This window comes from Calliphora vicina, chromosome X (genome assembly GCF_958450345.1).
Source record: "Calliphora vicina chromosome X, idCalVici1.1, whole genome shotgun sequence".
Taxonomy (NCBI): Eukaryota; Metazoa; Arthropoda; class Insecta; order Diptera; family Calliphoridae; genus Calliphora; species Calliphora vicina.
This window is the reverse complement of record NC_088785.1, coordinates 5382902-5409555: the sequence shown is the minus strand read 5'-3', so window position 1 is coordinate 5409555 and position 26654 is coordinate 5382902. Positions and strand designations below refer to the sequence as shown.

At 30.4% G+C, this 26654-nt stretch overlaps 1 protein-coding gene across 1 annotated transcript in view; it reads left to right on the top strand.

Moving 5' to 3' along the window:
• The first annotated feature begins 685 nt into the window (after window positions 1-685).
• Sox102F (transcription factor Sox102F) overlaps window positions 686-26654 on the top strand; it is a 61300-nt gene continuing 35331 nt past the window's right edge. The window contains exon 1 of the mRNA XM_065514721.1: window positions 686-2679. Within this exon, the coding sequence (XP_065370793.1) occupies window positions 2647-2679 (33 nt within the window). The 5' untranslated portion in view covers window positions 686-2646. The remainder of the gene's footprint in view (window positions 2680-26654) is intronic.

The following is a 26654-nucleotide window of genomic DNA, read 5'->3' as shown; positions in this document are numbered from 1 at the left end:
ATTTGGATCCCGAAGATATCTGGGGTCTTCAGAAAATTGATTTTAACAGACAGACGGAGAGACATACAGACGGACATGGCTCAATCGACTCCGCTATCTATAAGGATCCAGAATATAAATACTTTATAGGGTCGGAAAATTATATTGTGGAAATTACAAACGGAATGACAAACTTATATAAACCCTTCTCACGAAGTGTATATATCCATATATATCCAAATTTGTGTGATTTGGAAGTTGCGTCGATTTAGTTTCAGTTTGCGTTGCATGGCTTCGAAGTTGCGTCGTTAGTGCTTCGAATTGCATCGTTTTTGTTTCAGTTTGCGTCGCATGACTTCGAAGTTGCGTCGTTAGTACTTCGATTTGCGCCGTTAATATGAAAATGTTTGTATTGAAAAAAATTTCAATTTCAGCAAAAATTATGAATCTAGGAACCAATTAAATGAAAATCAACACAAATGTATGGAAAATCGTGCTTCGTTTGTGTCGTTTCGGATTGCATCGCGTTTCTCCAGGCCCAATTAGGGACGCAACCCGGGGTATTAGTGTATGTACATTTTTATTAAACAAAGTAGTGCTGAATGTAGCACTGAAATTGCTAAAATGGCAACACATCCATCTACAATGTGGATGGATATCTTTTGTTCAATTTTGAGAGTTGTTTGTTTTTCAGTGAGACATTGCCTTCGTTGTTGAACGTGTGTGTTCAGACACGCGCGTACGCATGTATGCATATTTTTGTGCCATGCAGCAGCAAGTAAGGAAGGCCTGTGTCTGTGATTACTTGTTATTTGTTTGATTTTTATATACATACATACATATTTATTTATATGTAGTATGTTGTTGTTTTCTTATTATTATTGTCGTCGTTATATTGTTGGTGTTGCCGTTCCTTTTGCTAGTGTTCAGCCATTCGCAAATTAACGCGCAACGACTTGAGTAGTCAAGTTAGTTAAGCCAGCCAGTCAAGCCATTAGTCGTTAAGTCTTACGCTTAGTTTTAACAACAAACAAGTTCTCTTCTCATGCCGACCGATTCATGTGTAACAACAACCGTTAGTTATTATTATTATTTTTAAAAAAACATCATCGTCAGTCAGTCCGTCAACGTGTAAATACATTTATGTTGCAAACCACTACAACAACAACATCAGCAACAGCAACTATGACAACAACAACAACAGCATGCCATAACACAAAATAAAAACTATTATTATTGTGGCAAGTGCAAGAAAACAAACAAACAAAACAAAACACAAACAAACCAATTTTAAAAACTACACGCGCTAAGTTAAAAAAAAAGTAAATAAATAAACTAAATCATAAAACAATCGAAAATTCTAAATGCCACACTTTAGATTCAAATATCGTTGACTGCCAAGCCGCAAGTTTAGCAACGATCGGTCGATTAACCAACCAACCAGCCAGCCTGTGTCCATGTGCCATGATTTGAACGAAATTTGTCTTCTGTTGCAATGCTCGAGGTGAGAAAACAGCAGCATCTTTTATATTCTATATGAAGCGAAAATAATTCAAGTTAAATTAACAAAAACATACAAAGAAAATAATCAAAATAACGGTCACTTATGAGAAATAAAAATAATTGATCGTGCACCTTAATTTAAGAAAACCTAAAAGTAATAACAACTAAATAATCGAATCAAACGCAATGTATACGTACGTACGTACGTACTAGTGATAGTTAGATTGATTGATTGGTCAATAGTTTAAAACAAATTAATTCCCTGGCAGTTAAGAATATAAAACATAACAAATTAAAAAATAATACAAAATAAAAAGATAAATAAAAATCATATACCTTTTAGTAGGTTAGTCAAAGTAAAAAACAAACAGCAGCAGCAGCTTTTAAATTAACAAAAAACTTACAAAGAAAATAATCAATATAACGATCAATTTTGAGAAATAAAATTAATTGATCGTGCACCTTAATTTAAGAAAACATAAAAGTAATAACAACTAAATAACTAATCGAATTATACGGAATGTGTGCGAACTAGTGATAGATTGAGTAGTTAATAATTTAAAAACAAACAAACAAATTCCCTGACAGTTCAGAATAACAAACATAACAACTAAAAAAAGATAAATAAAAATCATATACCAATTTGTAAGCATCTTTTAACTTCAATTCGAGGCGAACATAATTCAAGTTAAATTAACAAAAACTTAAAAAGAAAATAATCAAAATAACGGTCGTCAGTTTTGAGAAATGAAAACAACTGATGAAAACATAACAAATAAATAATCGAATTAAATGGAATGAGTACGTACTAGTGATAGTTTGAGTAGGTAATAAAACAAACAATTCCGACAAAAAAAAAAATTAAATAAAAATCATAAAATTTGGTATTTGGTGAATTTACGTGAAAAATGCAATAAACATAATAAATAATAAATAATGTGTTTTTGGTTGTGAGTAGAAAAACGTTAGAAATAAATAAGTTAATAATATTATCTAATTGTGTTATTTCCCCATACAAATAGCACTACAAAGTACAATAACAACAACTCTATTTCTAACGAATATGTACAAGCCAGAGTAAACTATTGTCAGTCATAAACCAAGTGTGTGCCCTTCAAAAACCAACCACAAAAATAAACAATCAAATACAACTCTTAGACATTCATGCCCGATAATCTGGGATCCGTTTTGAACCAGGTAAATACACAAAAATCACGTAACGTATTATTTTTCAAATAATGTTGCCCTAAAACATATGGGCAATTCCATATCATACCTATAGAGTGGAATAGATTTGGCAAAAATAAGAGTATCTGAAAAATAATTTGGTCTTTATGTTCCATTCCAGAGGGTACTACATATATTTTAAAATAATAAAAATGTTCTTTCGAAATATTGTTGTCCAAAATATTGAGCGAAATAAAGGTATATCGTACGTGACATAAAATAGAACTCATTTTGAGGTACATGTAGAAATATGCGAAAATATTCGAATCGTGAGAGGCGTTATGTTTTCTTTTAATTTCTTGCACTAAACGTAATATTTTTGTTTACAATCCGTCATATATTTAAATAAAAACAATCTTTGGATGATTTTATAATAAATACAATTTAATATCGTACGTGACATACCGTACGTGACAGATTTTTCTCTTATAATAAAACATTATATATTCTGTAAATAAAAAAGTGAATAGAAAATATACATTCGGTTTCAATAAACAATTTGACAATAGCAAAAAAACAATCATTGTTTCAATTCATTTCATACTATATGCTAATTGGGAGCTTCGTTTTAACCGCAATTTTAGCCTAAAAAATTAAATATAATCGGTTTAAACTATTATTTTTGTCTTTAACCCTCCGTTAGTCGCAACTGATCTTGTTGATACAGGCAAACTTTTTTATTGTTAATTTTTTAAACACCCTAAGTTTTAAGCTATTTTTTGATAAAAATATATTTATACTGCAATTTTATTTGTATTATTCTTTTAAATACTTTGAATTTAACCCTTTGTCGACCGACGGTACTTATACGTACCATAACAAAATAAGCTTGCAAAATGAAAACTAAACATATTTTGACCCTTTATGCCCAAAAGTACTTTGAAATACACTATCATCTTTGGAATAATATATTTTTTTTTACCTATTGGCATATTCGCTTACCCAGAATAACGGTGAATTATTTCATGTTCTCATTGTGGTGTTTATTTATGTTGTAATGACAGAAAATACTGTTGCGTAAAATACCATAAAATAGACTTGTAATAGGAAATTTTATAAATGTTACAAAACTAATCAATATATTAATAAAATGTAAACAAAATTTTATGAGTTTTTTTTATCTTTTGGCTGATGCTGACCCAACGGTACCAAGTCCCTTTCGGAACCTTTGCAGGTCCTTCACAAAGTTGAAATTTTTGTAAATTTGTAAATAACTTTCTGAAGAGATTATTTTCAAACGCGTCTTTCTTTTATTGATATCATTTTGATACATTGCGACTAATCTCTATTGAAAATGATTGCGACTAACGGAGGGTTAAAATGTTGTAATATGATCTAAATACTTTCACATAGTAACATTTTATTATTTTCTTCTATTCAAATCATCTTGAAAAAAAAGTTTCAAGGGTTTTGTGTTTACAGTCGTGGTAGCGATTCTCGTGGAATTTCCCATATACAACAAGTTTCACAATCAACTGCACTGTTTAAACTAGAGTTTTGTGTTCGGTTTTAATAGAAACCGAAACCGCGTTTTTTTCAAGGCCTAAAACCGAAACCGACAATTATTCTTCGGTTTTTACTTTTAACCTATTTTCAGTAGAAAAATTTAAAATTTAGAAATGAAAAACAAAATTTTTCATCCAAAGATTCATCAAAGTATTTCCTCACAATTAAAATTCAAATGACTGTGTTTTTAACAAAGAATTGTTTATTTTCAAATATCCAATAAAAGTATGGAGTACTGGCTGACCCGGTGCTGACCCCAATTAGAAGAAAGAAATAGTACTACATATCAAGTCTGCCTTTGTGAATCATCATCATCATAATATTAATAGGCAAGTCGATTTCTTTAGACCCCTTTTACGCTCACATTATACATTCAATTTGGGCAAGAAATATACCATTTTAAAGGGATTTATTCACAGAAGTGCCGAATATACATATATTTTATTGAAATCGGTTCAGTTTTTAGGAGTTAAAATCGTTTAAATATGTTACTAATACATATGCAAAAACGTGTACATGTGAACCGTAAGCTAAAAAGTAAACAAAGCAATGCGTGTTTGCCCAATTTTATTTTCTAACTCCCATATGCATAAACAATTTTTAAATTTGTCAAAGGATTATAAACAAATTTTGAATGGAAATTTTGTTTTATAAATCTGTTTATGCATATGGGGGTAAATATGTAATTGTACATACATACATATGTAAGTAAATAGTTATTTTATAATATGTGCGAACTATAATTGTGACGGTTTTCAAACTTCATACGAATCAATTACTTATCACTGCATGAAGTTTAATCAAAAATGGGACGGGCCGGAAAAAATGTTGAGTCACCTCCCATACAAAGTAAATAGTTATTTCTAAATATATTGTGAACTATAATTGAAAGATTCTTCAAACTTAGTCTAAATGGCTATTTTATAATTTTGCATAGTTTCACTGAAATTGTTCGGGATTGAAATAGTGGGCGTGGCAGTTCTGTAGTTCTGCAGAACCATAATTGTAAAAGTGTTTAAACTTTTAGCTTATTACTAAAAAGCTAACTTTTATATTATTACTGTGCGGAGTTTAGCTGAATATAGACGAAATTAAATTAGAGGGCATAGCACCCAAAATGGGAGGGGTCGGATAAGGAGGTGAGTCACCTCCCATACAAAGTAATAATTGCAAGGTTCTTCAAACTTTGTCCGCATAGCTCTCTTACCATTTTACACAGATTGGCTGAAAATGGTCGGGATTGCATTAGTGGTTGTGGCACAAAGTAAATAATTAATTTTTAATATCTGGAGAACTTTAATTCTAAGGGCCATTATTACAACTTGCCTTTAAGTTCGTAATAGTAAAAATTAACTTTAAGGGTACCTTTTTCTATTACTTAAAGTTAGCTTTTACTATTACGAACTTAAAGGCAAGTTGTAAAAGAATTTAAACTCTGTATCAAGCAATTTATTACCATTCTACGCAGGTTAGCTAAAAACGAATTTATTCCTGCATGATCGGCTTAGTAGGAATGACACCTCCCTTATAAAGGAAAGTTAAAGTAAAGCTTGATATTTACATAAAAGGTTTAAAAATGGGTGGCATCAGAGCAGTGGAGTGGTATCTCCCATACAAAATTAGTTAGTTATTTTCGAATATCAAGTGAACTGTAATTGAGAGATTTTCAAATTTTGTATGTGTTATTTTCGTATTTCCATTCATATTTTTTTAATTTTACTTGGGTAGGGGCGAAGTGCACCGGGTTATGCTAGTTAATAATAATTCAGGATAATTCTAGTTTCAAGTTTATTGGTTCATTGTAATGTCGATTCTAGCTCATTCTAAACCAGAAATGCGCAGCCCATACCACAATTGTGGAAAATAAAATCACACGTATTCTTATGCTCTTACATTTTAGTAGTCGTTGTCCACTCAACGAGACAACTAGGAATACGCATGAGCACTGGTGTATGACTTTTTCTTTATTTTTTCAGTTTTAGTATTTGTGTGTTTGTAGGTGCACTGAATAAAATAAAGAATTGAATGTGTTGGTGAGAGTAAGTGTATTGGTGAGAGGATTTATTTTTGCGAACCTCTGTTCTAAACGTATTATTAGTCAGCCCAATTATGAATAAAAATTCCCCGGGAGTTTTTCCCCTTTTCTCATTTTTCCTATTCAAATTCAATGGGAAAAAACTCCCGGGGAACAAACTCCCGCGGAATTTTTTATTCATAATTGGGCTGAGTATAAAAAAAAGTACCATAAATACCCACATTTTGTATTCCCACACAGCATCATGAATGCCTAATTTCATATTTCTGGGCCCCTTATTATTGAAACTGCAAAATAAATGTACCACTAAAGTCACATTTTGCGAATTCTAACTCATTCAGAATCGTGTGTGTCTAATTTTTAGGTTTATTATTATAATATATTCGAAAAGTACTGTTACAATAAAGAAATAGTACTATAGCCAACTATTATGTACATACATAAGTAAAATAATTTAATATAATAAAAAGTACAATTTGAAGACAAAGTACCAATTTTCCATAATTGAACCCTAAAGTAATTTCCGGATTATAGGTTCAATATTATAGAAAATTCAAAAAGTACCATTTTGAAGAACGAAAAAGTACTACTTAATTTGGTTTAGTTACCCCTATGAAATTTTAACAGATTATGTAAACGATCCTAAATTATCGATTTGAAATTTTAACAAAACTAGTAGACCGTCCCCCGGCTTCGCCCGGTAGCTATTTACTAATGTTAGTTCTTCAAGTTTCTCCAACCCTGCCTGTTCTTATTTATTTGCAAATAAAATGTCCAAATTTGTACTGCATACTTTAGGGGACTTTTTTTATTACAGTTGACTGAACTCCAAAAAACAATTGCCGAGTTTTACCCGGAATTTTTGATTTTTTTTCTTTACAAACCATCTCCTGATGGTTTTGAATTTCGAATCGAATAAAAAAAATCGGCCAAATCGCTCCAGCAGTTCTCACGTGATGCCATTACATACATGGCCCATTTCATTTTTATATATATGAAAGAAGAAGATAGATAGATAAAATGGACTTTTGCATTTAATATTAACCATTCCTAACTACTAAAAACCAAAATTTTTTAGCTGTGTATACTTTATTGGACATTTTATGTCGGTTAACCGGAACATTGGTAAGTGTTTTTAAATATTATTTACATGACTTTTATTCGGGATTCCTCGCCTAGAGGCTCTGCCTTAATATTTCCAGAAAGCAGTACGCAATTATTCGATTTACTTTAATGCATTTGTCACCGCATAGTAAGGTCGTCCACGGTTGCTTGGTTAGCGGGTTATGTGTTTCTTTCATTATTTCAACAACAACAAAAATTCATTGAAAAATATTACCAAATTTTCTCAATCCATAACTATGTTTACAGCTTATGTAGGTATCTGCTTATTTCTAGTGGTGGAAAATATTTGGAGTATATTCGTTGACGAAACTCATCAAATATCTGAGCATAGTTGCAGACTCAATGCCTTATTAGGCCAATTAATGTACTTCTGTAATTTCTTTAAAAATACTATTTCCGTCATTTTATTTACAGTAAATATCACCATCTCCCCCCAATATACTATGTATGTTGCAATTTTTCGTACTGAAGCCCCCTGCAACGACATGCCTAGATGGTACAACACAATTGCGAGTTTAAAATTGAACTTTTTGTACCTTTAAAAATTATATCGTTTGAAAATGTAGTTTAATGGACACTATTTTTTCATCAATACATGTCACTAATCGATGTCTACTCTGTCTATAAATGTAAAAACCTTTAAAATTTACATCTCATGATGAGCAAATTATATACATTTAACCAAATTTCAAGTATTTCAATATTTAACAATAACACAGGTCAACAGCAAAAAAAAGCTTTACATAAAAATCGATTAAATATTTTCGAATTTATTCACAATTAAGTGAATTCGCTCATTTTCACAAAATTTTACTTTTTTGTTTGATATACATAAAATTGTGTAGTTAATGTTCTTCTTGCGATTGATTGAATTTTGAAAACATTTTCCCCATGCTATGTACAAATTTTCACATATATCGGCTCAGTAGTTTCGGAGTTATAATAACAAATTTAAGCAAAAAATATTGTTACGTTTTAACCTTTTCAAAATGTTGGTTTATTTCCTTTAAATAAACCGGATACTTTTGATTGCAAATAAAAGCCGTTTAGTAGTTTGAAAATTGTAACAACTCTTTATTTATTTAAAATGTACAACAACAGAATTAAATAGTCACTCAATGTTTTTTTTTATACACGTTTATAAATTCTCAGAAATACAGACACACTTTATAATGTACACGAATTCACTTGAAAAATACAGCACACTTTAAGGCACTCAGTTGATGTTTATTCAAATAGCGTCTCTGATAAACTCACTAATGACTGCAACCTCTGCCACTATTTATAACACTGCCATCTGCACTCTAGATTGCTCTTTAACTGTCAAAGTTCGAATATTCTAGATCTTACTAATACATACGCCATATGTGGTGTACTTTCTACAATGTTCTTTAACTGAATATTCGAATTCGAATATACAGCGTTGCCAACTTACGATCAAATCAACTGAAAGCTTTTATTTAATAATGCCCACAGATATGTTACAGTTTGCTATTACAGCACTGTTATTTGAAAGCATTATGCTACTTTTAAATCAGCCCTTAAAATCGTTATATTTGAATTCAAGTACAATTTCGTAACAATATATTTTTTACGTAAAAAATGCATTTTTTTTTTTGGTTTTATAAAAATCATGAAAAATCGAAATCAGCAGAAATTGTTCAAATTTATTACATTATCAAAAAGCCACATGTAATAGGAACAAAATGAGATATCGATCATAAAAATCGATTGATTATTTTCGAATTTATTCACAATTAAGTGAATTAGCTTATTTTCAGAAAATTATATGTGCGTACAAGCAAGCGTGTACTTTGAATGCACATTTTACATGTGTTTTGTTTTTGTTAAAATTTTTGTTACAATAAGATTAAAGGTTATGTAAATTTGAACTTTTCCAAGTTTATTTCAGTTATATCGGACTAATCCTTTTTGAGTTATCATAAATTATGTGCAGAAACATCTACAAAATTTCGCAATTTTAGAAAAAAAATTTCTCCATAGAATTTAAAATTTGGACCACATTTGTACTACTGGAACCACAATACATCAAAATTGTGTAGTGGTTTAAAAAGCCTTTAAAATTTTTTCGATTTTATTGTCCTGTGTAATCACGATATACAGCGGTTATTTTTAATTTTATAACCAGATAACCTGATAAGCTAAAAACTGAAAAAGTACAGATGGTCACAGAGAAAATGTTTTTCTGCGGCATAACTTTTTGTAATCAATTTAGTTTAAATACATTAGGCGATAATGAAGTATTAAACGTATAAAACAAATTTTCAGTTTTATGTAAAAGACATAAAACACATAGTTTAAGTTCTAATGAGATATAAAAGACAAAAAATCCCCAGGTCATTAACGTATCTCAGCCACTAGAACAAGAAATGTGGGACAAAAAATTAACATATTTTAAGAAATATTAAAATAAAAGCTAATTACTTGCATAGGATACCGTTAAACAAATTTCAGATTTTTTTATCATCAAATCGATTTTTTTTTAATATGTCAATACCTCCTATAGTTTTTCCGTACCTGCGACTTAAGTTTTGCGAAACGAATTTTAAGTAAAACCTATTAAGAATATTATAGTCCAGATAATTTTAAATACACTCTGAAAGTTTTACTAAAATCAGTTTACCTTAAATCATGAAGATCAAAAGTATAAATTTTCAATATTTCGAATTTCTAATGAAATTTGGTCACATACATAACATATTGGTGACGTGTTAATAAAAATTAAAAATATCATTAAAATCCAATACAATTTCTCTTAAAAAACAAGTAAGTGTTATAGTCGAATCCTTTGTATATGATCCGAACTGTACAGAATTTGATAGTGTTAAATTTCATAAAACGTTAAATGACATAGTGGGGAGCAGAGGTGAGTACATGTTTGTATTTTTTCTATTACTTGACATTTGTTTTTTTTGTGTTCTTTCTTATTTTGTTCTTAACAAAACTGATCTTTAAACAAATTAAAAAACAATAAGAAATGAGAGAAAATTAAACAACAACAAAATACCTAACTCGTATATACTCAGTTTTGCACATACTTGTTCTCAACAAAATTGGTAGAAAAATTTCAAATTTACCGTTATTTTAAATTAAGTTTTCGATTTGGTTGCTGTAATCTTTTGTTTTAAATTTTACAAAAAATTACTCTTCATCACGTATGATTGCTAAAGAACTTAATTTAAGCCTAAAACTATTAACTGATGCTGACGCGCTCTTTATGATAAAAAAAGATGAGAGCGGACCCGTCTTTAACTCCAAAGGAAGTTTCCCTAGCAATAAATAAAAATGTTAGCCAATGGACAGCAAGAAGAGCGCTACACAACTTTGGATACATCTCAGCTGTGAATAAACCTAAACCTGCATTGTCACACAAAAATGTTTCGGCACGTCTAAAATTCGCCAGATTAACCTGTTGATGACTGGAAGCTCGTAATATGGTCAGCTGGGTCCAAGTCTGATGGTAAACAGTATTACCGGCGTTGACAGCAGGAGACCATGTCCCCAATCTGACAAACAAATTGAAATCCACAATTTTGTCCCCAAAATTGTATTACCATAGAAAAAAATCTTTCTAACTTGTTGTATTTGCAATGCCTTTGTAAAAATAGATTTGCAATTTTATTTTTTCTTGTAGAAAAAAAAGAACTATGTACTGAAATAATACATCTAAAACCGCATTCGAAACCGGTTTATTATTTCTATTGTACAAAAATTAAAATTAATTTTTAAGTTTCTTTGTTTAAGACTGGAAAACTTGATTTAATGAAAACCATACTGTTTCTAACATTTTGTATTTGCAATGTTAAAATCCCCACATCACTTCCTACGAAATTTTGTCTACAAATTATTCATGAATTCCCCCATTTAGGGAGAAATCCCCAGATCTGGCTACACTGGACTCCATTGCAAAAAATTGATGGCATCATGAGAAAGGAAGACTATTTAATTTTGTAGACTTGAACGCATATCCTGAGGAAGAAGTTGTGTTTCAACAGGAAGAAGAGCCGAAACACACCTCAAAAATCGTTAAGGAATGGTTGACTGGGCAAAATTTTCAATTGTTACAGTGGCCTCCGCAAAGTCCCGACCTCAATCCAATCAATAATTTGTGGTAAATTGTGAAAAGACGGTTGGGACAATATCGAATAGCACCATCTAACTTAATCGGACGAGCTGTGGCAACGTATGGAGCTGGAGTGGCAGAAAATTCCGGATGAAATTATCCAAAAATTTGTTAAAAGTATGCCCAAACGTATAAATAGTGTATTACAAAATAAAGGGCTATGAGTAGGGTTGACAGCCTGGCTAGACTTGGCTGGATTGTCCAGCTTTGTTTGATGCCTGTCCAGTTTCAAGCTAAAATATCATTTGTCCAGCTAAATAGAAATTTTCGACAATAATATCTGTATTATTTATTACTTTAAATTTACTTACTACTAATTAGTACACAGTAATAATGTATGTATTTTTTGTAGGAAGGAAAAAATAAATGCCAAAATGTTTTATGGGAATACTACTTTTACATTATTTTTCAAAAAAGAAAAATAATGTAAAAGTTAAGGATTATCAGATGCATTTTTATATTTTATGCAAAACATAATGCAGGAATTTCTTACAACTATTTTAGCTCATCAGAATGACTCTTGTACAGTTTTAGAGTTACTTGATATTATGACCTACTTATAAATACCCTCAGAAGTAGATTAAATGACACATTTTTTGGCACCAAAGTTAACAGCATTTCGCCTAATGATCTTTTAAGACTGAAGTAGAAGACTTTTTAAAAACAGCGGTCAGTTATTTAGAAAATCGTTTTTAAAAAATAGCATTTTTAAATTAAAAAAAAAATAAAAAAAAACATAAAAACTTCTGTAAAACCTTAAAATATCTGAAGAAATAGATAATGATAAAATATACATACTATATCGATTACTGCAGCCTTCATGAAGTTTATAAACAAATACCAAGAGATTTGTTAAATGATATGGTCCTATTTTTTTTACCAAAGGTGAAAGGAATGAATTCGAGAATTTAAGAAAAGTTGTACGTTTCGAATTTTCAATACCAGTAAGCAAAGCTTTTTGTGAAGGAGTTTTTACTATTTTAAACAATCTTTATACTAAAGAAAGAAACCGAATGTCATTCGACCTGATTAGAGCTGAAATATTAATACGAACAAATTTAGAGGAAGTTTGTAAAGATTTTTAAAATTGTTTACAAGCCTCTAGGTTTGCAATTGGCCAAAATCCGAAAGCTCAAAAACTAAATAAAGTGACAGTGCTTTTAGTATTTAATAATATAAATATGTATATGACGGACTGAACCGAACAAATTTAAGTTTAGCTAAATAAATTTTAAGGAATGAAATGAAAATATTTAATTGTGATTCTAAATTTTTAAATAATAACACACTGCTAAAAAACACTTTTTGTAACAACTTGCAAATCGACCAAGTGGGGGTTGTAGACCCCCGTTTTCAAAGATTTTGAAACATCATCAAAATTTTGAGTTTTTTTGAAAAAACTGTTTTACGATAGGTCGTAGTACTTTAGTAACTCCAACTCACACATTTTTAGACCGAATATTTTTAAACAGTTATGGAAATGCAAATAATTAAGCTTTCATAAATGTATGCATAAAATGTATTTTCTATGAAAACCTATTTTTTTGTATATTGTTTTAAAGAAAGTTGTGTATAGAAAAAGACGAGACATTACTTCTTAAAATCGGTTTAAATTTGCAAAAGTTTATAAACTTTTTCGAAAAAGTTCGAAAACATTTTTCGAAAATTATAAAAAGGGGGGTAAAACATGACATTTGATATTATTTATTCAAATTAAAAATTGAAAAAGATAAAATATTCTTTCAACAATAATTTATGATAACTCAAAAAGGGTTAGTCCGATATTATTGAAGTAAACTTAGAAATGTTCAAATATACATAACCTTTAATTCGGTTATGTATTACGTTTTAATCGGCTCAGTAATTTCCGAGTTATAATAACAAATTGAAGCAAAAACTATATTTTTTACGTGAAAATAACAAGTTTTTGTGTTTTAAAAAACTCATGAAAAATCGAAAACGGCAGAACTTGTTTATTATCAGGTTTATAGCCGCGTATAATAAGAACAAAATGAAATTATAATACAGCAATAAGACTTTTACTCTGTCTTATTGCTGTATTATAATTTTCATATCTAAATAAATTTTTATAATTGAACTTTTTGAAAAATGTGTATCAAAGTTTTTTTACATTCTTCATTCAACATTTCTGCCACCTTACTATATCGTCGAAGTGTTTGTGCTTATTTGAGGTAGATATTTGTGCCGCCTTAAAACAGGCCATACAATAATCTGGTCACTTTTATAAAACTTCAGTTTGTAGGCCTTCTAAAATGCATACTTACACATTCTAAAAGATCCGATACTCATTCCACTCTGCCTGCTCTTAGAAGGTATTCAAGAAGCCCTATGAATTCCCTTCTAATAACAAGTGAGTAAATGAAAATAGTCTACATCAAAAAATAAAATAGTATGCAGCTCTTTGATTACACAGGTCAACAAAATTGAAAAAATGTTGGAGGCTTTTTCAACCACTACACAATTTTTATGTATTTTAATAAAATTAATAAATAAAATAATAGCGTTGACATTGATATCACTCCTTTTATAATAATTGCATTCCATCCCCACCTTTCATCTGAACTAAAATAATCACATACATAATTTAAGCGGTTGCTTGTCCTTATGGTGTGGGGGTGTGATGTCAGACTGTGTAAATGGTATTGAAAGGCCGGTAATGTTTATATCACCTACGTCATCTAAGCGCGGCAGAGAAAAACTATTCGCAAATACACCGGGAAGCGTTAGCAATAATGTATGCTGTACAATAATTAGTGATCATCTGCCTCTTAGATAAATTACAGTTTACAACGATGGTCGATTATGCTCTCAATGTATTGTTATCAAATAAGATACAGGAAAGGTCTCGAAATTAGTTATAAATGTTTGAATTCTCTCAAGGTTACCTATCAATGCCAAAACCAACAAATAAACAACTGTACAAATTGATATGGATGAAGTGTTAAAGTTAAATCAATTCAATAAAGACACAATGTTGCAGGATGTAAAAATATATTTTCAGCCGTATTTTAATAAACCAAATTTCATTGCACCAGAAAATGAATGTTTTCTCTCCATAGTAAATGATGGTTATGCAACATTGTTATAGTTTTTAGCAATTTTTTATAATTATTTTTTTCAAAATTTTAAAAATCAAGTCAATTTTCTGTAGAGTTGCATTTTTTTTTTTGCTCGCACAATTTTACCACTGTTTTTTTACTCAAAATTTTATAATTATCCTTACGTAAAAAAATATTGAACAAAATGTCATACAATAATTGACAATGATCAATAAGAATATAAAAACAGTAGATGTGGACAATTGGATATCTTTTTGAGCAAAATCAGTGCTGTTTTAAATCACATTGCATGGCGTTGCATTTTTTTATGCTCGCTACTGGACATATTCTTCGATATCTCGATCTCTATTTGGCCAGCAAATTGCTGAACGGGCTCATACTTTCATCCTTACTATTGCTATCTGCGATATTCTTTGAGATTTTCTGATATGATTAACCTTTCCCCTTCAATGAGTGGGTGAGTGAGTGAATAAATGAGTCAGGTCTTGTATTTTTATATAATAGATGTTTACAAAAAATCCCAATATCGATCGTATGTATACATTTGTAACGGTGTGTAGGTCAAAAATCGAGGTTGTCCTGGTTTTTTTCTCATATCTCAGCCATTTCTGGACCGATTTTGCTGATTTTAAATAGGAAACTTCTCGAAAGCATGTCTGACAGAATTATTGAAGATTTGGATCCCGAAGATATCTGGGTTCTTCAGAAAATTGATTTCAACAGACGGACAGACAGACGGACATGGCTTAATCGATTCCGATATCTATAAGGATCCATAATATATGTACTTTATAGGGTCGGAAAATTTTTCATTTAAATCAACAACAGAGATCAAGGAGTGTCGAGTATCAGACAGTGACAACAAATAGAGAAAGAGGATTAGAACAGAAATAGAAGAAGAGGATTATGAATTTATATTAATTTAATGTATTTAAGCTTGTTTCTTTGTACTTACATATATATATTAAAATACAATCATAAGAAAGGGAGGAATGATATATAAATAGAAAATAATAAACTGAATTTTAAGTGCGATAGAGCCAAAATAAAAGGACCTCTAAGGGTATGAAATTTATTATTAATGTTTCTAGTTTCTGAAAAATCGGTAAACATATATGGACAAAGATATGTGGAAATACGTTGACCCACCACAGCAAACATCCGCTGTTAAAGGGGGGTCAGACGGCATGTATTGCTTGTGTTTTGTGCCATGTATTGGGACATTTTTCCATATGTAAACATGTACATACCGTGTGATCCATATGAAACTTTGTGTATGTAAAATACATGTGTATTACTCGTGACATTTTTTGCAATTAGAGCATGTTCTATTTTCGTGTATATAACAGTGTTGTATTTTGAAATACAACACTGTGTGAGAGCAAAATAAAAAAACAAAACAAAAAATAGTAAAGAAAAATCATAACAAAATAAATTTCATAGCATTAAATATATGTATTGTGATTTAAAAATGTTTTAAATAAATATATTGTTAAAAACAACAAACATATAAACTAATAGAGGTTATGTCACATGCAATTACATATGTACGTTTGATCGTGGAAATTATGAATCGTATGTATAATGTGAATTATGATATACACATGGAATTCCATATGTATCGAATACATGTCCCAATACACAAGCAATACATGCCGTCTGACCCCCCTATTAATAACATGATATGACCGAAACTAATGGAACTAAAAATACGAAATTTGGTCCGAATATTTTATAATAATAAAAATATAATGATATAAATGTGCGAAAATATGTTTATTAAAAAAAAAATTTTTTTCGTCAAGTTGTAGAAAAATTTTATGTGTTCGTGGTGAGTATGTATGAATTGACACAGTTGAATAAAACACACTTGTGTGTTAAAACAGTCCTCATGCATACATATTTGTGGAAATATTTGAAAAAATAATTGACAATCACGTGGAATTTATCAAACAATTTTTGTCTTAAATTCCTGGCCACCACTGTATATTAGAAGTGACAATCAGTTGTATGGAAACATTTTTTTGTTAAAATTTTGAAGAGGCCTAAAAAGGTAAATGCTGAAAATTTGAGCCAAATCGGACAACGATTTCTGGACGCGCATCGAGGTCAAAGTTCAGATATATGAAAAATTTTACTATTTATATGGAATAAATAGGTGAAACTCGTTAACTTTCCACATTGTTTTCTGGAAATATGTAGATTTATTCATATTAATGAATATTACATTAAAAAAATTTTTGGAAATTAACCCAGTATCTCCTTTGGGTCAAAATGACTCAAAAACTGTATCCCCAAAATTCGGAAAAAAAAAATTTCAGTTTTTGTAAAAATGTTGGTACTAAATAAATGAATTTGCAATTGAATGCAAAGGAATCGAAATGTGAACGTAATTATCGTTGTAATGAGATATAAATGACAAATTTTGGTAGAAAAATGTTAAAGTTATTACAAATTCGCCAGACCATTAACGTGTCTCAGACCACTTGAACAAGAAATTTAGGAAACAAAAAATAACATATTTCGAGAAAAATTAAAATAATAGCTAATTTTTATTTAAAATATATCCGTATTTACTTGTTTATGAGTTTTTGTCTTCGTTGGATACCGTTAATCCAATCGCAGTTACGACGAAAAAAAATCATTTTTTAATGGCAGTTTCAAAACTCCATTTTCAAATTTTTAAAAATTTTGTTAAACAAATTTCAGAATTTTTTGATCATCACATTGAGATTTATTGAGATCATAATAGGGAATAAAAATATGAAAAAATTATGTCAATACAGCTTACAGTTTTTCCGTACATGCGATTTAAATTTTGGGATTTTCAAAAATATTTTCTCCATATTTTGGCGATTGAGACCTGCTATACATTTTAAGCAAAACCTATTCAGAATATTATAGTCCTCGTAATTTTAAATATGGTCTGAAAATTTTACTAAAATCGGAAAACGTTAACCTTTAAATCGTGAAGGTCAAAGGTAAAATTTTTCAATATTTGGAATTTCTAATGAAAATAAAGCGAAATGTTATATATTTTTGGGCCGATTTTAATGAAACTTGAGGAAACATCTGATTGTTTTTGTTGTGTGTGAAGTAATTACAGCAGTTATAGTAATAAAATGTAATGTAACTGTAACTGTAACGTGTGAACAACCATTGGTTGATTTTCAAAAGGGATTAAATAGAAAAATACGTATTTTTTTTAAAAAAATAGCACACAATATTGGTTTTACATACATTTTATATAAAATCAACTGCTAAACAAGTTTTTTTTTGGATTTTTATGTCAAATTCGTGTTACATATTGTTTGCAATTTTGTTTGCAATTTAATTTAAAAGAATAGAAATGTGTACGTAATTGTCGTTCTAATGTCAAATTCGGAAATATTATAATACTTAGTACTATAAATGCAAAAGTGGCTCTGACGGCCTCCTATATACTTTTGTGTACAAATGTACTGACAAAATCAATATAAACCCTATGTTTTTGGTGGTGAATAATTAATTAATTATTGTTTGGGGTTTTAAAAATAATGAATGAATGAATGAATAGATAGAATTCCGTTACCACCCCAAGAATTCTGAAAATGTTTTTTTTCTGCCGAAAAAAAATGTATTTTAAACTTTAGTGCATTATATAAATATGCTAGTAATTTCATGCGAATTTCCATGTGTCACACATAATCAATCGCACATTTATAATTCATTAAGCAGAAAACGTTGCAATAATTACTTTGGAATGTTTCATAAATATTTTAAACGTGTCTATTAAAAATTTAAAGTTGTTTAATTAAATTAAATTAAAGCGAATTAACCACTATCAGAGCATCGATGTATGTATGTGAGCTGAAATATTTGTTGTTTTGTTTTATATTTAGTTTAAGGATTTAATGTAAAATAATTATTTATTTTTTATATTTTATTATATGTTCTGTTTGTTGACAAATGAAACATAATGCATTCAAATTTCACACTGCACAGTGGGGCAGAATCGAAATTTTTTGGAAATAAATCTGGCATTTCTAAACGGCTAGTCCGATCGGAATAATTTGAAGTGGGCGTAGTCAAGGAGAATTCGAGTTTAAAATATTATAATGGGACCTACAAATGCTCCAGGGGCGGCGATATGGGGGCTCAAAGTAGGGTACCATCGACATGTAACTTTTTTAAACACGTGCCATTTTTTTGTTTCCCTCTTGATTTCAAAGATTTTTATATTTTTGGAAAGCGTTCGGCTAGGCTTTGAAAAAACATGCACATTTATCTATATATATAAAAATAGCTGTAGCGATTTGGCGAATTTTTTTTATTCGATTCGAAATTTCCAGGAGATGGTTTGTAAAGAAAAAAAATTCAAAAATTCCGGGTAAAACTCGGATTTTTTTCTGAGTCCAGTCAACTATAATGAAAATGCTCCCTAAAGTATGCAGTACAAATTTAGATGTTTTATTTGCAAATAAATAAGAACAGGCAGGTGGATGTGGGTTGGAGAAACTTGACAAACTAACATTAGTAAATGCTACCGGGCGAAGCCGGGGCGGTCAACTAGTCTCTTATAATTTCCAAGTTATAGGCATTTCACAATTTAAATTTTAAAATTTTGCCATAACTTGATCCGCTTTTTTAAAAATATAGGGTGTATTTTTGAACCGAATGGAGTCGAATTTTTTGTTAGTTAGGCAGCTAAATTACAAATAATATACAAGAGATTTCAGAGTAATATCAATTATGAATCCAAAAATAAACAATTTTCAATTTAAAAATTCAAAAAATAGTAAATGTTTGCTGTTTTTTGAAAATGTGACTTGTGTGTTAAGAACATATAACAATTTTATGTTTTTCTGTAAGGTAGCTTTACGGAGAACATTTTGGTATAAAAAATATGTTCTATTTTTCGAATATGTTGGCCTTACGCCCTTCGGAAATTGAATACCAAATTAGGGATCAGAAAACGGAAAGCAGCTTTGGAAACCTTGGTATGTTCCTTATTTATCCCCAAAGTTTTTTCTCAGCCCCGAAGAAAATGTGGATCCTATGGGCAAAATTGTAAAAAATACCGTTTTTTGCATTTTTGGATTTTTGCTCCAATTTTTAGATATTGCGGGATTCCCTATGACCTATTGACAAGTTTTTTTTACACTTTGTTATTTAAAATTACAAATTTAAAAAAAGTTGAAAATTTCATTTAGTTTTGTTAATAAATAACGATTTTATTACATATTAAATATTTATTGAGTTTCTAAAACTAATATTTGTAACAGAATTATTAGAGTTTCCAAAAAACCGAAGAATTTAAAATCGCGGTTTCGGTTTTAAAAAATTGAAAACCGATAGGTTTCGGTCGGTTTTGTTATAATTTATTAAATATCAAGTGTTATAGAAACAAAATCAGTTATAATAAAGGAAAAGCTATACAAATTTAAAATTCAAACTTGGCGGGTGTTCAAGAGTATTTCCTTTTTCTTTATTGGTACGTTTTCTTTTAATGGTAATTTTTTAATATATTAAATTAGTTAATCTATATATACATTAAAGTTGGCTAATATGCTTCTCATATCAATTATGATACTAAAAAAGGAAAACTAAACCAAACTAAGGAGTACTTTTTCGTTTTTCAAAATGGTACTTTTTGAATTTTCTATAATATTGAACCTAAAATCAGGAAATTACTTTGATTTCACACTTGACGGGGGTGGGGGTGTATTCAATTGTGTATTCAATTGTGGGAAATTGTGGTACTTTATCTTCTAAATGTACTTTTTTATTATATTCAATTATTTTACTTATGTACATAATAGTTGGCTATAGTACTATTTCTTTATTGTAATAGTACTTTTCGAATATTTTATAGTAATAAACCTAAAAATTAGACACACATGATGCTGAATGAGTTAGAATCCACAAAAGGTGACTTTAGTGGTACATTTATTTTGCATTTTCAATAATAATGAAAATATGCATTCATGATACTGAGTGGGAATACAAAATGTGGGTCTTTATGGTACTTTTTTAAAATAATAATAATACGTTTCGAATGAGCTAGAATCCACGTTACTATGAACCAATAAACTTGAAACTAGAGACATGTTATCCATAATTATTATTATTTCACAAAGGGAGACTTAATAGTAATATTTCTTTCTTCTAATTGGGATGGCGACGCGCACCGGGTCAGCCAGTACTCCATACTTTTATTGGATATTTGAAAATAACTAAGTCTTTGTTAAAAACATTTTGCATTCGTTTTTTAAATTAAATAAATAAACAGTCATTTGAATTTAAATTGTCAGGAAATACTTTAATGAATCTTTGGATGTAAAAGTTTGTTTATCATTTCTAAATTTTAAATTTTTCTACTGAAAATAGGTTAAAAGTGAAAACCGAAGAATAATTGTCGGTTTCGGTTTTACGCCTTTAAAAACCGTGGTTTCGATTAAAACCGAACACGAAACTCTAAAAATTATAATACAATTGCAAATATTAGGACCAATTTGATCCACATTTATTCCGAACTAATCTTTTTGGTTTAGATAAGTTAATTTTTGGTCTTACAAAACAAATTTCAAGTCAATATCTAAATTAGATTCAAAAATACGCCACTTTTAAAACAGTACACTGTCGTATAAAAACAGTGCTAATCAGTAATGAAAATATATATCGGATAATGAAGTTCAAATTCTATAAAATTTTTTTTTTTTAATTCATCGTTAGCAAAGCTAATCAACCAGGGTTAATGGGAATTAGCTTGTTATTACTTTTTGGGTATCACAATCGGATCAGATTTGAATGGACCCAAGTGAGCTGCTTGAGGAGCAGCAGCCCATGGAATCTAACCTAACCTTGTTATTACTAAAAAGTACTACAGGGTTTTTCAATAAGAGCGCTACAAAAGTTTTTTTTAAATAAAACATACGCGGTTTTGGATATCAATGAAATTCTTTATTCCTGTGAAAGTATGTTCGATGACATTATGTTTTGAAGTCGATTTCTTTTTAATAATTTCGACTCGTTGTTGGCTCGTACATATATCTTTCCATCATGAAATGGCAAAACTTACTGAAGAGAAATGTCAAAATAGCGGCAAAAAATATGGCATCGTTTGCTGTCCCTATTTATTTTTGTAGCGTCCCTGTTGACAAAACCCTTTATATGACATCGCAAACCTGTATATGGTAAATGTTTCTAGACCAATAAATTTTGATAATCTGGACATATTTTAAAATATTTAGGGTTTTTAGGAGAAGTAAGCCCTTTTTTTAATTCATTCCGAAGAATTTAAAAGTTCTATCAAAGAAAAAGCATAGAGTAACTTCGGGTAATGTGCACTATCGTTTTGTATTTTCTAAACATTGGCCGCATATATATGGATATTAAAAATGTTGTGAATCAATAAATTAGCAAGATATATTAATATTTTAACAAAATAGATAACTAGCAGCTAAACCGTTTTTGAGTTACGCGAACACATGTAGTGCAACCTCCTCCATTTTCGAAATAATGGTATATCACGAAAACAAGAGCTAACCTAAAAAAAAACGGTAACACCACTGGATTCAGTGTACTCGAATTAGGTTAACCCGCCGGATGCCCCGCTCAATTTCGAGCACATTGTAATCAGCGTTAAGAAGAAGTGCGTATGCATCTTATAAGTTCTTTTTTGGGACTTGCAACATTTTGTGTTTCATATCAGAAAGTCGAGGTGATAATAAAGGATAGTAAAGGTAATGAGTTAGAGTATAATTAATTATTTTTACCTGGTTTTAAAAATGTTATGTACGAGTATATAAGCAAAATAGATTTGTGATAGTACTCTGTAAGTGTAATAAATGATATGTCAGTATTACTTCCGTACATTTCTATTGCTGAAGCACCCTTTATTAACCCTTTCACGCACAAAACGGGTACGCAAAAGTTTTTGAGAATCTGAGTGTATTAAGAGCTATTTTAAACATATTTAAAAAGAAAAAACAAAAAATTTAAGTAGATTCCTAGAAATCTCTTGGGACAAATATGTCCCAATATGCATTAAGGGTCGACAATCTCTGAACTGAGAAATTATTATTAAGAGCAAATATGTACATTTTAAAATTTAAATAAAGCATTGATTTAGATTAGATAAACCGATTTTATTGCTTATTTTATGCATGAAAATCTACAAAACAATTACTGTTTGCTGTGAAGCATAAATAAACATTGCACATTGTACAAATATTATTGGTTCGATTTTCTACACAACTCTTAGAACATTGCACACATCGTTTACGTGAATTTGTTTTTTCCATTACATGTGGAGGTATAGACTTTTTCAGTCCTATATTACGGATCCGTTTTTTTGTCATGGATGTTGATGGTAAGCCATGTTTTCTAGTAGAAAAACTGCCAATCATATCCCTAGCTACAACTTGTCTAAATTCAAGAGAAGTTAGTAGTTGTCCTTCGTTTTCCGAGTGTAGTTTCTCATACACAATATAAGCGTTATTCATTGCAATATCTAACAGATCGAAATAAAGACGCAAATAATATTTGATTTTAGATTTTCTGTCTACTTCGTATGTGACCTTTTTCTGGTCCATGAGATCTACTTGTTGTACTTGTGAACAATATCTGGACATTTTATCTCCAGGCTTTGGGTTGATCCGACTTGTTTGCGTTTTACCTTTTGAGTGGGTATTGGTCACAAGAAATTTGTGAGAAGATGTACAGCTCTATTATCCATCCACTTGATGAATGAAATTACCTCAAAACTGGTGGCAAAAATCTCAATTCAGAGGTAAATTTTTAGGAATATGTTTCCGTTGTATTCGGACAGTGCCACACGATTTTATATTTTGTTTTGCTAGATTATACTCAAGCATGGGAGAATTGAAAAAATTTTCGAAATAAATTTCACAGCCAAGCCCCACCAAAGGCTGCGTAAGCTGAAATACGACAGATTCTCCTAATCCAATTTCTGGTCCTGTTAGCTTCTTCCCCGTATATATATCAAACTGAAATAAGTAACCGGTTCTGGCATCAGCACGGCACCACATTTTGAATCCTCTCTTCACTGGTTTATTTTGCATATATTGCTTCATTATGTTATGGCCTTGGAATTTTACCATATGTTCATCAATTGATTGGGTTATTGTATTGTTCATGGCTGATTGGAAACTTGAACTGAAGTGATCAATCACTAATCTAATGTTGTATGCTCTATCGAAGCTGGGCGATATTGGTGGTGGTTGCGACTCATTGTTACAGAAATGTAAATTTCTTCTTAGTTCCTCAAACCTTGAAAGAGGCATTACAGAAGTTTCTCATTGTAGGTAGCACATGGTAGCCCATAACATAGTTCATACCTAAGAAATATGTTATTTCTTGAAGATCTGTTGTAAACACAGTTCCATTGTTATGAGCATAGCGTAAGATTTCTGGTACTATTATTTGCTCAATCAATGAGTTCATATTTGTAACTGCCTCAATGACGTCAATAGGTATTATACTCGTTGAATCTTGAAGGATATTTATCTTACCAAATTCATAATCACTGTCAAAAAAACTATAAGCCCTATAAGAGTTAATCTTCCAATTAAATATGGGAACGCGATCAGGAACTGAAGAATGAGTTGAGGTAGAATTCATAGTGTTTGTGGCTTTGTTATGCTCCGTGGCATTTACCACCATGACAGAACTTGAAGATGAGTGGCATTCAGCTTGAGTAGACTGTGGTTGCTGAGCCGGTTCAATGATAGCTTCGGAGAATCCAGCTTGTATGTCTTGTTCTAAAAATGACTGTTCTTCTTCATCCAAATTAAGGCCATCTTCAGGGTCGCTATTATCCGCTATTATATACTCTTCTACAACGTGATCAGTCAAACGGAATATTCTAGTAGTTTTATTGGCCTAAATATATATAAAAAACAAGTAAGAAAGTATGGTATGGGTATTATATGGTCAAGCCCGACCATATAATACCCTACACCAAGTAAATGAGTAAAAAGATTTTTCATTTAAAATATCAATAGTTTATATTCGTGAGTGATTTTCGAAATGGGCCTTATATGGGAGCTATGACCAATTATGGACCGATCACCATGAAATTAGGTTATTGTCTATATGAAAGTTACTTATGTTGAATTTGGTGTATATACCGACATTTTTAAGAGATTTATGCACGTTAAAGTGATTTTCGGAAGCGGGTCTATATGGGAGCTATGACTAATTATGGACCGATCGTAACAAAATTTGGTGACATGAATTTTATGTATATAGAACTTATTTGGAGCGAAATTTAAATTAAACATTTATGACCGATAAAGTCCAATTTCGAAAGAACATTTGTATGAAGTTGCGACCTGTACTCTGCGCACAAGGTTTACATAAACAGCCAGCCAGCCAGACGGACGGACATCGGTATACTTTAAGGTGGGTGTTAGAGCAATATTTTTGGGCGTTACAAACATCTGCACAAACGCATTATACCCTCCTCACTATGGTGGTGTAGGGTATAACAAATATATAAAATCATCAATCATTGTAGGGAAAATCTCCACACTCTCGACCTTTCATGCATATTGGGACATCGATGTCCCTTACAAGAAATCTAGTATTGCGGATACTTCTTTTATATTTTATATTTTTATATTTTTTATTCTAACAAAATCAATTGAAAAACTGCACTAAGATATTAAAAATTACTTTTTGATATTATAAAACAAAACTAATACCATTATTATTCGTCATTCACGCTCTCATTCGTCATTCAATCCCCAATTACGAACTGAATTACATGATTCGCCATACAAAATTGCAAGTGCGAGTTACCTTGTTCGTACGTAATTCAGTTGGAATTACCTTACGAATTACGATCAAATCAGTCTCATCTCTAATTTTTATCGAGTGTTCTGTCAATGTCAGCTGTCAAAACAAAAGTACCAAAACAAAATGAAGAAAATAAAACAAGAAGAATAAATAAATGTCAAATTGAATTACTAATCTGTCGTGAGAACGGGTTGTTTCGCAATAGTAATTCAGATCGTGAATTAAGTAATTCAACCGCTCGTCAGAACATGGTATAAAGTTGAATTATCTGTTTTACTTTTCGTGATCAGTGGTACCAACCTTCAAACAAAATAAAGTTTTGTTTATAAGAAGTTACTATTGCAATTTATTACAAAAAGTTTTTTAATTTGAAAAAAAATCATGTGTTAAATATTTGGGACACCGGTGTCCCATATGCGTCAAAGGGTTAAACACAAATGAATTGCGTAATTCCCATAAATAAAAAAAAAAATAAATACATACATACATAAAGAAAAACCTTTCAAAAATACATTGTTTAGTTGTATAACATTATGGTTGCATTAGTTCATGATCTTTGGGACTTGCGACACTTAACACTGATAAGATACTTAGTTTATATTTATTTTAAATACACAATGCAATAAACTAATTATTTGTATACCCTTCATCATCAATAGTGGTGTAACCAACAAAGTGCATATATATTCCTGGTCTATATGAAATTCTACATCAATTTATCTATACTAGCATAACCCGGTGCACTTCGCTACCCCTACCCTAGTAAAATTAAAAAAATATGAATGGAAGTACGAAAATAACACATACAAAATTTGAGAATCACAGAATTACAGTTCACTTGATATTCAAAATATCAAGCTTTACTTTAACTTTCCTTTATAAGGGAGTGGTCATTCCTACTAAGCCGATCATGCTTAGCTAAACTTCGAACAGGGATCAGGAATAAATTCGTTTTTAGCTAACCTCCGTTGAATGGTAATAAATTGATTGATACAGGGTTTAAATTCTTTTAGAATTATAGCTTTCCAGATATTCAAAATTAATTATTTACTTTGCGCCATAACCACTAATGCAATCCCGACCATTTTCAGTCAATCTGTATAAAATGGTAAGAGAGGTATGCGGACAAAGTTTGAAGTACCTTGCAATTATTATTTTGTATGGGAGGTGACTCATATCCTTTTCCGACATCTCCCATTTTGGGTGCTATGCCCTCTAATCTAATTCCGTCTATATTCAGCTAAACTCCGCA